The 14533-nt window shown below is 50.4% G+C and overlaps 1 protein-coding gene across 1 annotated transcript in view; it reads right to left on the reverse strand.

Moving 5' to 3' along the window:
- Window positions 1–11418, reverse strand: part of CCDC69 (coiled-coil domain containing 69) — a 36553-nt gene extending 25135 nt beyond the window's left edge. The window contains exons 1-2 of the mRNA XM_028493456.2: window positions 11379–11418; window positions 10444–10667 (exon numbers count right to left, since the gene is read on the reverse strand). Of these exons, the coding sequence (XP_028349257.1) occupies window positions 10444–10667; window positions 11379–11418 (264 nt within the window). The remainder of the gene's footprint in view (window positions 1–10443; window positions 10668–11378) is intronic.
- Between the last annotated feature and the right edge of the window lie 3115 nt (window positions 11419–14533).

Here is a 14533-nt window from a genome sequence, read left to right on the forward strand (position 1 = left end):
GCAAGATGGTGTCCAAGGACTAGAAGTTTCAAGTGCAATATGAAGAATCTCAGAACTGTCCCAGATAGAGATAGGCTGCCTTGTTGGAGGGTGGGGTGGTGGTAGTGAGCTCTCTGTCACTGGTAGCATACAAGAAGAGGCAAACTTCATTTTGCAGGTTGGACTGAGTGATCTCAGAGGGCTCCAACCGTCAATAATTCTATAAAACATCCCTGATGTTCAACAAGTAAAGACCTCCGGTAAGCATCAAGTGTTTAGCTAATGCAGGCGGTACGTAAAACCCACCAACATTAACAGTCCCAGGGGGCTCTGTTGAGTATTATTCAGGTTGCAGTACTTTGGGGTGAATTTTCATAGTCTCATATTAAAGTGTCCAGGATAGACTCCTCACTTCCCTCAAATTCTGAGCCTCATTAGGAAAGAATGAGGAAGGCAGAAGCAACTTGGATAGAAACTTCCCAGCTATTCCTTCCCTTGGGAATCCCACTAGGATGGAAGCCAAGCCCTGAGGCTGGCTCGGCCTTTCCTGAAGACACTTGGTCTAACCTTGCTTTAGGGATCATCACTCCATCTTCTTCATGGGCCTTTAGGCATTGTGTATTTCTGATTGAATGGTGTGATTTATGGCCTCATTATTCCTGCTTAGTTTCGAGAATTTAGTAATCGAAGGAGCCTTAAGAGTTCACCAAGCTCCTCTGCCATCCCCATAAACCACAGCCCTGGCTTCCCTTGGCCACATAGGTCTGTCACACCCAACCTGGCTGAGGAAGGCTTACTGGGACCCAGAAGACAGGGATGGAAGGGCCCCTGGAGACAGTTTATTCCAATCCTCACCTCCTACTTCCAGATGGAAAAACTGAGGCCCAGAGTGGGGGTGAGCAGTGCTTGTCAGAGGCCACAAAGCAGGGAGCAGAGCCCTAAAGGGAATCCAGACTTGAGGCGGAGCCCTTTCCGCGTCCTTCGTGCACGCGCCAGATTGATCCAAGTAGCCGAACGTTTAGGGGATTCTGAGCCTCAAGGGATACATGTCACAACCCTCTGCAGTATCCGAGCTGCCTTTCCGGTGTCAGAACTCAGCGTGGGTGGGGCCCCTGGCACCACTGGTTTCGGGATCTGAACAACCACAGCAGAGCCCATCGGCTGAGGGTAGACGCAGGAAGGAGGTGGCGGCGGAGGCCTGTGGAGGCGGAGGCCCAAGGGGCCCCTCCAGGACTTCGGGTGGAGGAGAGGCAGGACCTAAATGTTCAGGGCTGTTGAGAAATGTTAGCGTTCACACCCAAACTACAGAGCCTCGGACGTAAGAACACCATAATCACAGGCCTCAGCTTCCCCATCTCTAAGATGGGCAGTAGTATTTTGCCAAAGCAATGCCTGAATGTGATTTCATTTTCACGCAGCCAGAGACACCAAAGATTTACTTCAACTTGTTCATTTTACACGTGACGGCGTCAGCATCAGCCAGTGCCTGCCTGGGGAACATACCGACGTGACCACGCAACCGAATGAAAGGTAGGAGCACCAGCCAGTACCTCTCAGCTGTGTCAGGAGGCCCCGCCTATTCTCTGAATACCTGCAATGCCCCTAGAACACCCCAAGTCAGGGGCGGATGTGGCCTCCATCCCTCCCATCTGACGAAAGAGATCTCAGGGGAGGACAGAACCACTTCCCTCCCACGCACCTGCTGAGCCCACCCATGGCAGACAGTGAGCGCAGGGCCCAACCCCTCATTCACAGATGGAGAGGCTGAGGCCTAGGAAAGGGTTTCCAGTATACCATATCCCCTTCCTTCCTCCCTAGAGCCCACCTTTTCCTGTCCCGTATCAGCCTCCCAGGGGGTCTGCCAGCTCTGCTTGCCTGAGAGGGCCCGGAGCTGGCAGAAGCCCTCGGTACCATTTCCAGCATTTGGGTCAGCCCGCCAGGCAGAAGGACCCTGAAGGAGTGGGACAGAAAACGGTGTCAGTGGCCACAGAGGAGGAAGAGACGGGCTGAGGGCATAGATACACGGCTGGATATCCACCTGTCTCACCAACCCAATGGCAAACTCCCCAGTCGGAGTCCAGAGTCAGGCCCCTGACTTGCTACTTGCTTGCTGTGTGACCTTGGGGAAGCACCCTCCCCTCTCTGGGCTTCTGTTTCCTCCTCTCTCTGGCATGGAGTTGGGCAATGGAATACATCAGGGCCCTTCTGGTTTGGGTATGCTGTGGATGCAAAAGAAGGGGCAGAGTGAGGTCACCCTGACACTTCATCCGCCATCAGTCCTGTCACGCTCGCTGGCTCCAGGCACGGCAGAGCTGGCAGGTGGACACACTCAGCTGTCAGCCCCCGCATGGAGAGGGTTTCTCTGCAGGACAAGGAAGGAGGGGCCCTTGCTCAGGAGGGTCTGGGGGGTGTCCTGAACCCTTCATACCACCCTCTGTTCTTGAGCAGCTCCTGTGGAGAGGATGTAAAAGGGGGGGCTGCAGTGCCTGGAGCAGAAGATGACAGAGCCCAGCAGCCACCTCACAAGGTACACGCGGCAAGCACCCCCACCCTGCCATAGCACGGCCAGCAGAGACCGGCACCCATTAGCGAGGATGGTGGCTCCTCCAGGGTGCTCAGGGCGGGGTCACTTGTAACAGGGAAACGCTGGAAACCAGGCTTATATCCACAACAGGGCACCAGCTCAATACACTAAGGTATATAACACTAGGCAATGCCACTCACATGTTTAAAAAAACAAAGTAGGAATTTACCAACAAGAGTGGAAAGCCATTTGGTAGAATATCAATAGGCAAAATAAACTATTTCTACTGTACGTAAATGCACAGGAAAAACTACCTAGAAAAGCGCACACTGATGGCAGTCAGTCATCATCTCTAGAGAAAGGACTAGAATTATTGCAATCAAGGAGGGGGAGCTTCAGTTTTGCCTAAATTCTTAGAATTTTTCAAACAATAGTGTATTCAGGTTTGACTTGTGTACAATGAACAACAACAGGCAGAATAAATACCTCTCTTGGAACCTAAAAGCAGCCATGGCGATCATTTTACTGGTGGGGAGATCAAGGCCCGGGGAGAGAACCAGCTGAGATCACACAGCAAGTTAGTGAAAGAGGCAGGAGTGGGACCCACTCTTGACCCCCGGCCCAGTGCGCTTTCCTCTGCAGATGCTGCAGCTGGTGTCCAACAGCATTTGGGCCTTGTCCAAGCACCTCCTTGTTTGCAGTACTCTTCTGCCAAGCCATGGTTCCAAAGGGGAGGCACTGGGTTCTTCCTGCCCATTTCTACTGGTGGCAAGGTGGGGGAGGGGTGAGAGAGGGTGGGGAGTATTTAACCTTAAAATATATATGTTTCCTAGGGCTGCTGTAACAAATCACCACGACGCTGGTGACTTAAAACAACAGAAATTTATTCTCTTCCAGTTCTGAAGGCTAGAAGTCCCAAACCAAGATATCAGGTGTGTTGGGTCCTTCTGGAGGCTCTGAGGGAGTTTCTGTTCCATCCCTCTCTCCTAGCTTCCAGTGGCTGTCAGCAATCCTAGGCGTTCCTTGGCTTGTAGCTGCATCACTCCAATCTCTGCTTCTGTCATCACATGGCCTTCTCCCCGTGTATCTGTGTCCAAAGTTCCCTCTTCTTACAAGGACACCAGTCCTTGGATTAGGGCCCACCATCATCCAGTATGACCTCATCTTGACTGATTACATTGGCAAAAACCCTGTTTCAAATAAGGTCATACTCATAGGTTCTGGGTGTACATGAGTTTGGGTAGGGACACTAATCAACCCATTAAAGGGATTTCCCTGGTGGTCCAGTGGTTAAGACTCTGCGCTTCCACTGTAGGGGGCACGGGTTTGATCCCCGATCAGGGAGCTAAGATCCTGCATGCCCTGCTATGTGGCCAAAAAAGAAAAAAAAAAAAAGAAATAAAAAGAAAAATCTCTTCAAGGAGAAAGGATCCTATGGGATTTCCCTGGTGGTCCAGTGGTTAAGACTCTGCGCTTCCACTGTAGGGGGCACGGGTTTGATCCCTGGTCAGGGAACTATGACCCCGCATGCTGCGTGGCACGGCCACAAATAAACAAACATAAAAAAATCCATTACAGATAACTTTTCTGATGTCAGAGCTGTTTTCTCAAGGAGAGGGCAGGGGGTAGGGTTGCACGGGGCAGTGGAGAAATGACAAGGTTCGTTGTACACTCTGAAAAAGAACTTCACTGCTGGGGAGGAAGGAAAACTGGAAGTAGGTCAGTTTGTACATCATTTATCTGGGGGGAAAGCATGGGTGTGGGATGGATGTATTGTGAGGCATTTGGCCTAGATGTTCTGGAAGATTCAGATTTGAAAATAAAGTGACACAAGATAAATGATTTTTAAGGATTCACATTTACCTGGTGAGAGAAGTCGATGGCTTGTCTTCGGGTGATGGATAGATTTAGATCTATCTATGCTAAAGATAGATGGAATTTCTCATTTTCTCTCTCTCCTTCTCTCTGCCTGGGGCGGGGCCCCGGGAGCTCCCCCTGCACCCACCTGCAGGTCCTGCTCCCTTCCTGGCCCAGTCCCTGGTCGACCAGTCATCCGGGATGGCTCACAGTGCTCTGAGGGTGGAGGACACTGAGAGAACAAAGTTCAGGCCTTGAGGATGGAAACCCAAGTGCACCCCAAGATGTCAGAGCCAGGACTCAGGCCATCCATCAGACTCTTCCTTTTATGGAGGCTACCCAACTTTTTCCAAGTTTGGTTTTTGAACATGAACGCTCATGAATGTTATACTGAGGTCTCTTGGAACTCTTTTTCAGGTAGATTTCAGACTTTTGCTTACTAGCCAACCTATGAACACTGAGATGTCTAGTGGCAGCCCCTCTTACCAGGAGTGTCACCATCTTGACTTATATGGCATCCTGTTTCCGGACGAACAATTTGAAGTTTTATCTTTTCGGCCCTTTTTATGACAAAAAAATACAAGTGATGACGTGAAGCATGGGCCCCAAACTCAACACCCAACTGAGGCAGCAATGCAAGTCTTGAGGTGGCTGGGGGCCTCTCAGGCTCTCAGGGACCTATGCTAGCTGATTGGGAATTCAGCTACAAAGGAACAGAATTAAAAAACATGTACATGTGCAGATAATGTGTTACCAAAGGTTGTGTGTCCAAGGCAAGGATTATTAGGAATTATTCTGATGGGTTTTAGGTCACAGGGCACAGATATCTCTTTATAACATAGAAATCTGGCATTGAACCTCACAAGGTTGTCAGAGGTCATATATATGGAAGCCTGTATTGACTTTAACTAGGATGATTTTTCCAGTGGGGGGGGCATCATTTTGGGGGCTGGGCAAAGCTCAGAGGCCACATACACAGCAACGTCCCCACAATGTTTGGGACAGAGGGCTCAGTGCCAGGGAAAGGCAGTTTCCTTTCATAGACCCTCTGTCCCACCCTCGGCAAAGCAAGTTCAAAGGTCAGATTTGCCCTGCTCTTACCGACCAGGTGTCAGGGGCCCTGCCTCTTGTGTACCCCATTCACCCTGACACAAGTGTCTGGCCCCCATTCACCTTCAAAACCCAGCCAAGATGACATCTCTCCCTGGAGGCCCTCCCTCCCCCAACCTCTCCCCTCTGACAAAAAGGCACAGTCTTCCGGCTTAGGATGAAAACACAAGGGTGGGTAGGAGTGGGGAATGTAAATAACCAAGTGTTCAAACTGGTTAAATAAGCCACAGAACATCCACAGAACATTAGGTGGTCATTAAAAATCACATTTCCGCGGACTATTTAACATGGGAGAACGCCCCCAACAAAATATTAAGTAACTGGAATATAATCATTTAAAATATATTCCCAGGGACTTCCCTGGCAGTCCAGTGGTTAAGAATCCACCTTCCAATGCAGGGGACGTGGGTTCGATCCCTGGTTGGGGAACTAAGATCCCACACGCCGTGGGGCAACTAAGCCCCCAAGCTACAACTACAGAGCCCACGAGCTCTGTAGCCCTCGCGCCACAACTAGAGAGAAGCCCGCACGCTGCAACCAAGACCCGACACAGCCAAAAAACAAATGCATACATAAATATCAAATAAATAAATAAGATAAAATATTTTCCCAATTCTGCAGAAATAGTCACATTCACATAAATCATACATGTAGGAAAACAGTAGAAAGAATGCCACTGAAATGTACACAGAGGCTACCTCTTCATGGTGGGATTAAAAACTACTTTAAAACTTCTTTATACTTTTCCAAATTCTGAAATTTTGCCTCAAACATTATAGTAATCACAATAATGAGATGTCTTGAGTGGAATCCTAAGTACTTCCTCGTCCGAGGCTTGCATCCCCTGTTCTATTTTTGCCACAATCACAGCTGACCTCTGCTTGAACTACTCCAGGATGGGGAACTCACTACCCTTCTTCCTGGTGAGAAGTAGAATCTGGCTCCCTTTAGCTTCCCCTCATTGGCCACAACTCTGCCTCCTGGAACCAGAGAACAAGGCTGTGCCCCGTGCCCGTGCCGCTTGACAACACTTCAGAGGTTGGAAGGCAGTGGCCAGGCTCCAGGCTTCATCTTCCTAACCCAAAAGCCTGCCAAGGACATTAATGTCCCCCTGTCTTCTGCAACCCTATTTGCTTTCCTTGGGTACAATCCAGGCGGTGATGTCCTCACCCACATTCCGTCTTATCGAGGGTGTGCCACTTACCAGTTGGTGTATCAGGGGCTCTATTACATGCATTCTTTCATCTAATCTTAGAAGCCTATGACTCAGGAGCTAACATCACACGTATTTTACAGATGAGGAAACTGAGGCACGGAAAAGCCAAGTCCCTTCCAGGGTCACTTAATGGATCCACGATGGAGCCAGGACTGAAGTGGCACCTGGCCCAGAGTCGGACAGCTGAGTTAATAAATGAATATGTGGACCCAGTTCTAAAGCCCATGTCCTTAGTGTCTACGGTTTTGTTTCAGAATTAGCTGTGCCCATGCCAGGCTCTCCCATGGTGTTCACTTCTGCCTCTCTCACCTGGCCTGCTACATGGAAACCCTCCTGAAGGGCTACTGACCACAGAGAACCTGTTGCGGGAGGCCTGTCTCTGGGAGCAGTGCTGAGCCAGGGTCTCTGATGCGCTGCTCAGAGCTGTGGCGCCAGAGCCGAAGCCCTGGGGACACCAGGCACACATACAGGGGACTGACCATGAGGCACTAGCTGTCCCTCCCCACCTTGGGCCCAGACGGGTAACCAGTTGGGGATGGAAGGCCCCTGCGTACTCTCCCTGTCACTCCTACAGGCAAGTCCATGGGCTTGCTTCCTCGGCCCTTCCCCTTTCTGTCCGGCCTTCTCCCAAATCCTCCCAGGGATGTGGCCACATCAGCCACGGTCTCTGCCAAAAAGGGTTTCGGAAGGACCACACAATGCAGGTGGTTCTTCGGTATCCACATCCAGGCTGCTAGGGATCCCCACTCATCCTTTCACCAGGATTTCAACTTTCCCCAAAAGTCCCAGTAACCCTCGGCCCCAGGTCAGGCCTCTCAGTGGGATCTAGGACAGCTGGTCAGCTAAGGCCACCAGGCACTGTTGACCACAGGACTCAGCAAACCCTCAGGGCTTGGCCCCTGGAGGGACCTTGAGAAGTCCTGGGGGTCAAGCCCCTGTCCCTAGCCAGCGAAGTCCCCGCCGAGAGCACCGGCCTCCTTCCTCACAGCTGGCCACGCCCACTCTCCACAACCAGCACTGTCACTCTGTGCTTCTTGGGCTCAGCCTCTGCTCAGACTGACCTTTCTGCCTCGACTGGGTAACTCCTACCAAACCTTCAACACTCAGCCAAGGCGTGCCCAGCCCTCATCCAAGAAGCCTTCCTGTGTCTCTCAAAGCTGGATGAGATACTCCTGCTGCACCCTGGGCTAACCCCTAGTCTGGCTCTCATGTGGCCCTCATTCACTCACTCAAATATTTATGTAGCACCGGCTCTGTGCGGTGCAGTGAGCGCTAGCCGGGGAGGGCAGGAAACCAGGCCCCACTGCAAAGCTTGGCCACCAGCTGACTACGGGACATCACTCCTCCCTTGAACCTCAGTCTCTTCCCCTATAAAGTGGGGAAGATTCGGCAGCTCAGCCTGGCTTCCAGGCTTCTGTGAGGTCGGCAGGATGTGAAAGTACTCTGTCAACTGCCACTCAGGGTGAGTCACTGTTGTCGTGACCTGAGCCTCCTGCGGTCTGAGCTCATTTTTGTACATCCCATCCTCAGAGGCCCCCCTCTCCCTCAGGGGGCTGAGAGCCAACTGGGGGTGAGCTTGGAAGCTCACGCCTTCTAGGGGTTGGCACCTGGATGAGAAACTGGGCAGGAGCACAGCATGAAGGGATGGAAACAGGCGTGAACTTTAAACAAAATCAGCTTATAAATCCTGCCACTCAGGGGCAGGGGCCTGGCACTGCTGGGGCAGGAAGGAAAGCCAGGCTGCTCTGAGGCAACAGGGTAAAGGCTTTAATGCCAAAGGGCTTTGGAATCAACAAGAAGCCACTGGAAGCACCGAGTAGGGGCAGAGACAAAGAACACTGGGCTAGGGGACTAGACACCCGGGTTCTACTCTAAGTTGCTCTGTGACCTCAGTCAAGACCCTTCCTTCTCCAGGCTTTAACCTCCCATCTGTATGTTGGGTGCATCAGCCCGGGTGGTACCCAAGGCCCTTTCCCACAGGGATAGTCTCTGCTGACTTTACTTGCCCTTCACAGCTTGAGACAGGGGGTCCAGTTCAGGCTGTGCCAGGGACAGACAGGGACAGCTGGCGAGGCTTTCAGAAAGGCCACGAGGCAGGGGAACCCATGCTCACTGTGGTCTCCTCTTCTGGACTATGGAAGAGTCAAGGCCTGGAACAGGGCTCCTCCTCCAGTCTCCTCCCACCACTGTGTAGACGGAATTTACACTTTGCCCACTTTGCAGACTAAAAGGTTGACACAGGTGCAGAGAACACAGATTCTCAGACTCTTAGAAATCATCCTGCTCATTGCCCTCCCTCTCCATATAGAGGGAGAAACTGAGGCCCAGCAAGTGCTAATGGCTTACTTGGGGTCACACAGGATGTTTGTGGCAGAGCTAGGATTAACACTGAGGATCGATGTCCACCTATCACCAGTTTGTTATAAGTCTCAAGCCAGGCTCAGGTTTATGTGCTCATCATTCCATCAGCCAGCCTCTGCTTCCACTGATGGAGGCAAGCCTCAGTTTCCCTGTTGGAGCCAGGGAAGACAGGAGGGTTTCTGGGTCAGAGCTCGGTGAGGTTTTTTGAACTGGGAATAAAGGAGGAGCAAGGAAAGCGGGGTAGGCACTGTACTTGGGACAGAAACTCTTCTCCCTGGACTAGGCACAGGGCAGGAAATAGAATCATCCAGGCTGGGGACAGTACTGCATACTCAATAGGCAGAAAAGCTTGCGCTCAAGCACAGGCAAAACAGCAGACACTCAAGTTCAATGAAAAATTACTAAATAGTGTCACAGTGTGTGGGGGGTGGGGGTGGGGGGGGGGCTCTTGAGGTCTCAGGAGACTGATCATCAAGCTTATAGGACCAGCTATTCCCCTGGCTGGAGGGCAGACAGTCGTAGGAAAAAGGCTCAGGACTTGAGGGTCCTGCCTTCCCTCTCTGTGCCTCAGGCTGTCCTCTGGCTCCAGGCTCTGACCTTCTGGGCTTGTCAGAACCCAAGGGGCAGCTGGTCCCACTGCAAGAAACCCGAGTAGAGTCTCCTGGGCCCTGCCCCAGCTCGGAGGCCCCTTGGGGGAGGGACAGGAAGGGAGGAAAGGGGAACAGAAGGCTGTAAATCACCCCCTTCGTTGGCCCCTCCCAGCTACCCCTAGGACAGCCCACATGCACCGGCGCCGGGGCCTGAAAAGGCTCTAAACCAGCACTTCTCAAACTTTAAAGCGTAGTGGCGTAGTGTAATCACCTGGGCATCTTGTTAAAAGGTTCTATTTTAGTAAGTCTGGGGCACAGCCAGAGATTCTGCATTTCTAACAGGTCCCAGGTGATGCCGATGATGTAAAGCCGTGGACCACTCTGCGTGCGAGTAGCGGCCCTAGAGATAATCTGCCTTTTAATGGTGGGAAAACCCAAGGCCCAGAGAGGTCAAGTCACATGTCCACGGCCACACAGCGAGCAGCCCCAGACCGAAGGAAAAGGGCACCTGCCATAGGCACTAGACATTTCCCCAGCCCGCCAGCCGGAATCAGCTGCCCTTCCCGGGCCCTGGGGCCGTGTTTGTAAACTCGGCTGCCCCGCGCGGCTCAGCCCAGGGCCGTGTGGGAGAGAGCGCCGCCCGGCCGAGTCTTCCCCGCCTCCCTCCGCGCCGGCCTCTAGCTGTTCTCCGTCCGGCATCCCCGGCCGACCCGAGGGAACCCGGGGCGCCGAGGGTCCCCTGAGGCGGAGTGGTTCCGCACCCTCCTTCCCCTCCGAAGACAAACTTCTCCGCCGGCGCCCTTTACCTTTTTGGGGGGTTTGCAGCAGCTCAGCCTGCTGTGTCCGCAGCCCATCCTCCTCGGGGGGCTCCCGGACGCCGCCTCCCAACTCCGGGGCCCCCAGAGGACCCTGCCGTTCTGGCCCCGCTGCCGGCTCCGCGCCCGCCGGCCGGGGCTGCCGGCGAGACCCTGAAACTGAACCTGGAAGCGCAGACTTGAGCGGGAGCTGGGGCGGCCGCGCGCCGTAAATACTCGAAAAACAGGGCCTCAGCGAAGCCGGCTGGGCGCGCGGAGCCGCCGCCTGAGCAGGTGACCAGAATTTTGTAAATGATAGAAAACTCGGGCCAGGGCCGAAAAGATCCTTACGATCAATGGATTCCTTCCCAGGCCCGCAGCAGAGAAAAGGCCAGGAAAAAGAATTAAAACAATTATTTAGTAAACACAACAGCTACCATTTATTGAGTTGTTTCTGTCCCAGCTTCTTTGCACATATTATTTCGATTTCTTGCAATCTCCTTGCAACAAAGGTATTAGTTCCTCCATTTTATAGGTGAGGAAAATCAGGCTCCGAGATGTGATTTGCCTAAGCACACAAAGCTAGTAAGTATCAGAGCCCAGATAAAAATCCAGTTCTAACTCCAGAACCTAAGCTTCCAACCATTTCCCTACAAATACATAATAATGGGAAGTTTAATTGTAATGCCTCCCCACTTCTGGGTCCACAGCTCCTTCCAGCTCACAAGCACCTGTAATATTCTACTCTATCCATTTTGAATCGATGTTGCCCATCACAACAACTCTGTGAGGCAGACAGGCAGATGCAGGGAGAATAAGGGATGTAAAATGTCAGAGTCTGGGAAAAAGAACTTTTGTTTACCCTTGCTTTGTTACTAGCTGAGGTTTCTGGGAGTGGCAAGGCAAGAAAAAGACACCTAACTTTGAAAATCAGTGTGAGTGTGTACCAGTTGGAAAGATGTGCTGCTGAAAGGGACTTACAGTCATGAACGGGTAAAGAATGTGAGACCACTACAGAACTTCCCCCTCCAGAGTAAAAACCCAATTGCAGCAGGTTCAAAGAAAGGAAACTGAGGACACAGGTGATATTAGGTTCTTGGAAAGAAGAATAAGACGGTGGTTCACAAGGTGTGGCCCCCAAATCAACAGCATAAGCACTACCAGAAATCTTTGATAGAAATACAAATTCTCAGACCCCACCCAGACCTACAGATCCTACACTCTGGAGATGGAGCTCAGCAGTCTCTAGCTTCCCAAGCCCTCCCAGTGATTCTGAGCCATGCTTACGTGTGAGAACCACTGCTGTAGGACGCGCTGAACAGGTAATGAGGAAAGGGTATCTACTTAAATTAACAATGATTATGAAACAGTGCTCATGATTTACTAAAAACCCAAACCAACGAACAGGCAAAAAACCAGAACAAAGTAAATATCCAAGAAAAGGAGCTTGGTTAAAAAAATTATGATATATCCATAAAAATAGAATATCATGTAACCTGCTAAAATACTGATGAGGATGAAGTTTTTAAATGTCATAAAATGTAACAAATTCATTCTTATTTTTAAAAAGTGTAAATAGTGATTACCTCTACATGAGGGTGAGATTTTGGATATTCATTTCCTTATGTTAAAAAAAATGAGTATACAGTTCTACTATTATAATAAGAAACTTATTGTCATAATAAGAAAAATGTTCTCTAAAAAATATGTTTTTAGGGCTTCCCTGGTAGCGCAGTGGTTAAGAATCCGCCTGCCAATGCAGGGGTCACGGGTTCAAGCCCTAGTCCGGGAAGATCCCACATGCCGCAGAGCAACTAAGCCTGTGCACCACAACTACTGAGCCACGTGCCACAACTAGAAGCCACCGCAGTGAGAAGCCTGCACACCGCACAGCAACAAAGACCCAATGCAACCAAAAATAAATAAATTTTAAAAATATATATGTTTTTAAACCCAGGCATGAGATTGAGACTAGTTTTTCACCATCAAGTGGGTAAGGATGTGAAATCCCAAGGAAATAGACAAAGATTATGATGAACTAGGTAGGAAAGCAATGTAAAGGACAAACAGGGCCAAAAATGTGTAGGGAGATCATAACCAGTAATGTCTTGGGTGATCCTGAACCTGTTGTTTCTCTTTTTGGAGAGTTTCCCATCTGAACATCGAAGAGTTGAACTTTCTAAAAATGATCTGGAATTTTAACGTCAGCAGTTAGAATCAATAACTTGGGCTGGTGGGTAGGAACCAGGAAGGCAAATTCTGTTCCCAGAGCCTCCGTTCTCAGGAGCTCTTGCCTCTGGCTTCTTTAAGCTTCCTGGGAGACCAGGCTCAGATTTCCTATGTTCACACAACTGGCTTTTTGGTTATGTGCTTTGAAGTTCCACCTGAGAAAAGACCCTAAGGAGTTTTTTTTTGCTTTAGGAACTTGAGTTTAAATAAGTTGCTAATGAGATTTTTGGTGGTGGTCGTGCCAGTCAGGTTAGGTAAGGTTTTGCTGCAGTGATGAAAAACATAACAAATCTCAGCAACTTATGAGTGAAGCTAAGTTTTGCTCACACTACCCGTCTAGCATGGGGAGGCCAAGAGCTCTGCTTCACAGAGATATCCGACACCATTCTAAGATGCAGCCATCCCAACTCCATGGCTTCACGGTTTGCCAGGCCAAGAGAAGACAGTGTATGGAGAATGGTGCATGGGGTCTTAAATTCTTCCACTCAGGAGTGACACACATTAAGTCCGCTCACATTTTATTGGCTAAAGCAAGTCGCATGGTGATGCGCAACTTCAAGGGGATGGAGAAGTGTAATATGTGCCCAGAAGGAGAAGAGAACCAGAAATACTGGTGAACAGCAGAAATGTCTATCACAGTTAGCAATCAACAAGCAGGTACTATGATGTGCTCATTTCTTGGGCAAGTAGGGTAACTAACTCATCCTGGTCTGCTCAGGATTTCCCCACTTTCAGCACTGAAAGTCCCATGTCTCAGGAAACTCCTCAGTCCTAGGCACACTGGGATGGTTGGTCACCCTATTGGCAAGGACAGTGAAGACTCAGTTCTTGTCTTGAATTAGTTATAATCTATTTTCTTCACATTAGACCTATACATAGGAAAAGATGGGAAACTCACAAAAACAGGTTATAAAGCAAATGTCAAGTTGCATATTCCATGCAGGAAGTATTAGCATTAAAAGGAGATAAGAGGGCTTCCCTGGTGGCGCAGTGGTTGCGCGTCCGCCTGCCGATGCAGGGGAACCGGGTTCGCGCCCCGGTCTGGGAGGATCTCGCATGCCGCGGAGCGGCTGGGCCCGTGGGCCATGGCCGCTGAGCCTGCGCGTCCGGAACCTGTGCTCCGCAACGGGAGAGGCCGCAGCAGAGGGAGGCCCGCATACCAACCACAAAAAAAAAAAAAAAAAAAGGAGATAAGAGACAGTGGTGGATGGGGATGGGAAAGGAAGACTTCCTGGAAAAATACTAAAGCCAAAAGCCATTCATGGCAAAAGGAATCCTAGAATCTCAGGCTGGGATGGGATCTGATGCTTCACTTCTGTTGCTTCTAACTCAGATAAATCTCTTTTATAATTTCCCTTCTATAATTACCTTTCCAACTGTATTTGTGCAGTGTATGTTTGAATACTTCCAGTGATGGGGAAATCACAACCTGTCTTTCCATATCTAAGGGGAAGAGGAGAAGCAGGAAGGAGTAATCACAAGAGGGAGGAACAGCATGGGTCAAGTCAGGGTAGAGTGTGGAGGCTGGGGAGTTGGGGAAAAAGGAGGAATTAGTGTTGGTGACTAGGTTGTGTGTAAAGGGACAAAAGTTGAGGATGGGGTGAGCAATTTTGGGGAAAGATTGGAAAGAACAATATGGGAATTATCTTGAACACCTTTCATATGAAAAGTACAATATACTCACGCATAAAAAGTTTCACCTAGAATTTCAGGGCTCCCTGCAGCCCACACAGTGGGGCTGTGTGTGGATCCCAGGTTAAGAACCTCTCAATGCAGTGGTCACTAAACATCATTCTAGCCCTGAAAGCTTTCTCTGTGTGGCTTCCGACTGAGCCCAATTGTTTCCCAAACATGTTGTCTGCCCAGAGTAACT

Source organism: Physeter macrocephalus, chromosome 8 (assembly GCF_002837175.3).
Source record: "Physeter macrocephalus isolate SW-GA chromosome 8, ASM283717v5, whole genome shotgun sequence".
NCBI classification, from domain to species: domain Eukaryota; kingdom Metazoa; phylum Chordata; class Mammalia; order Artiodactyla; family Physeteridae; genus Physeter; species Physeter macrocephalus.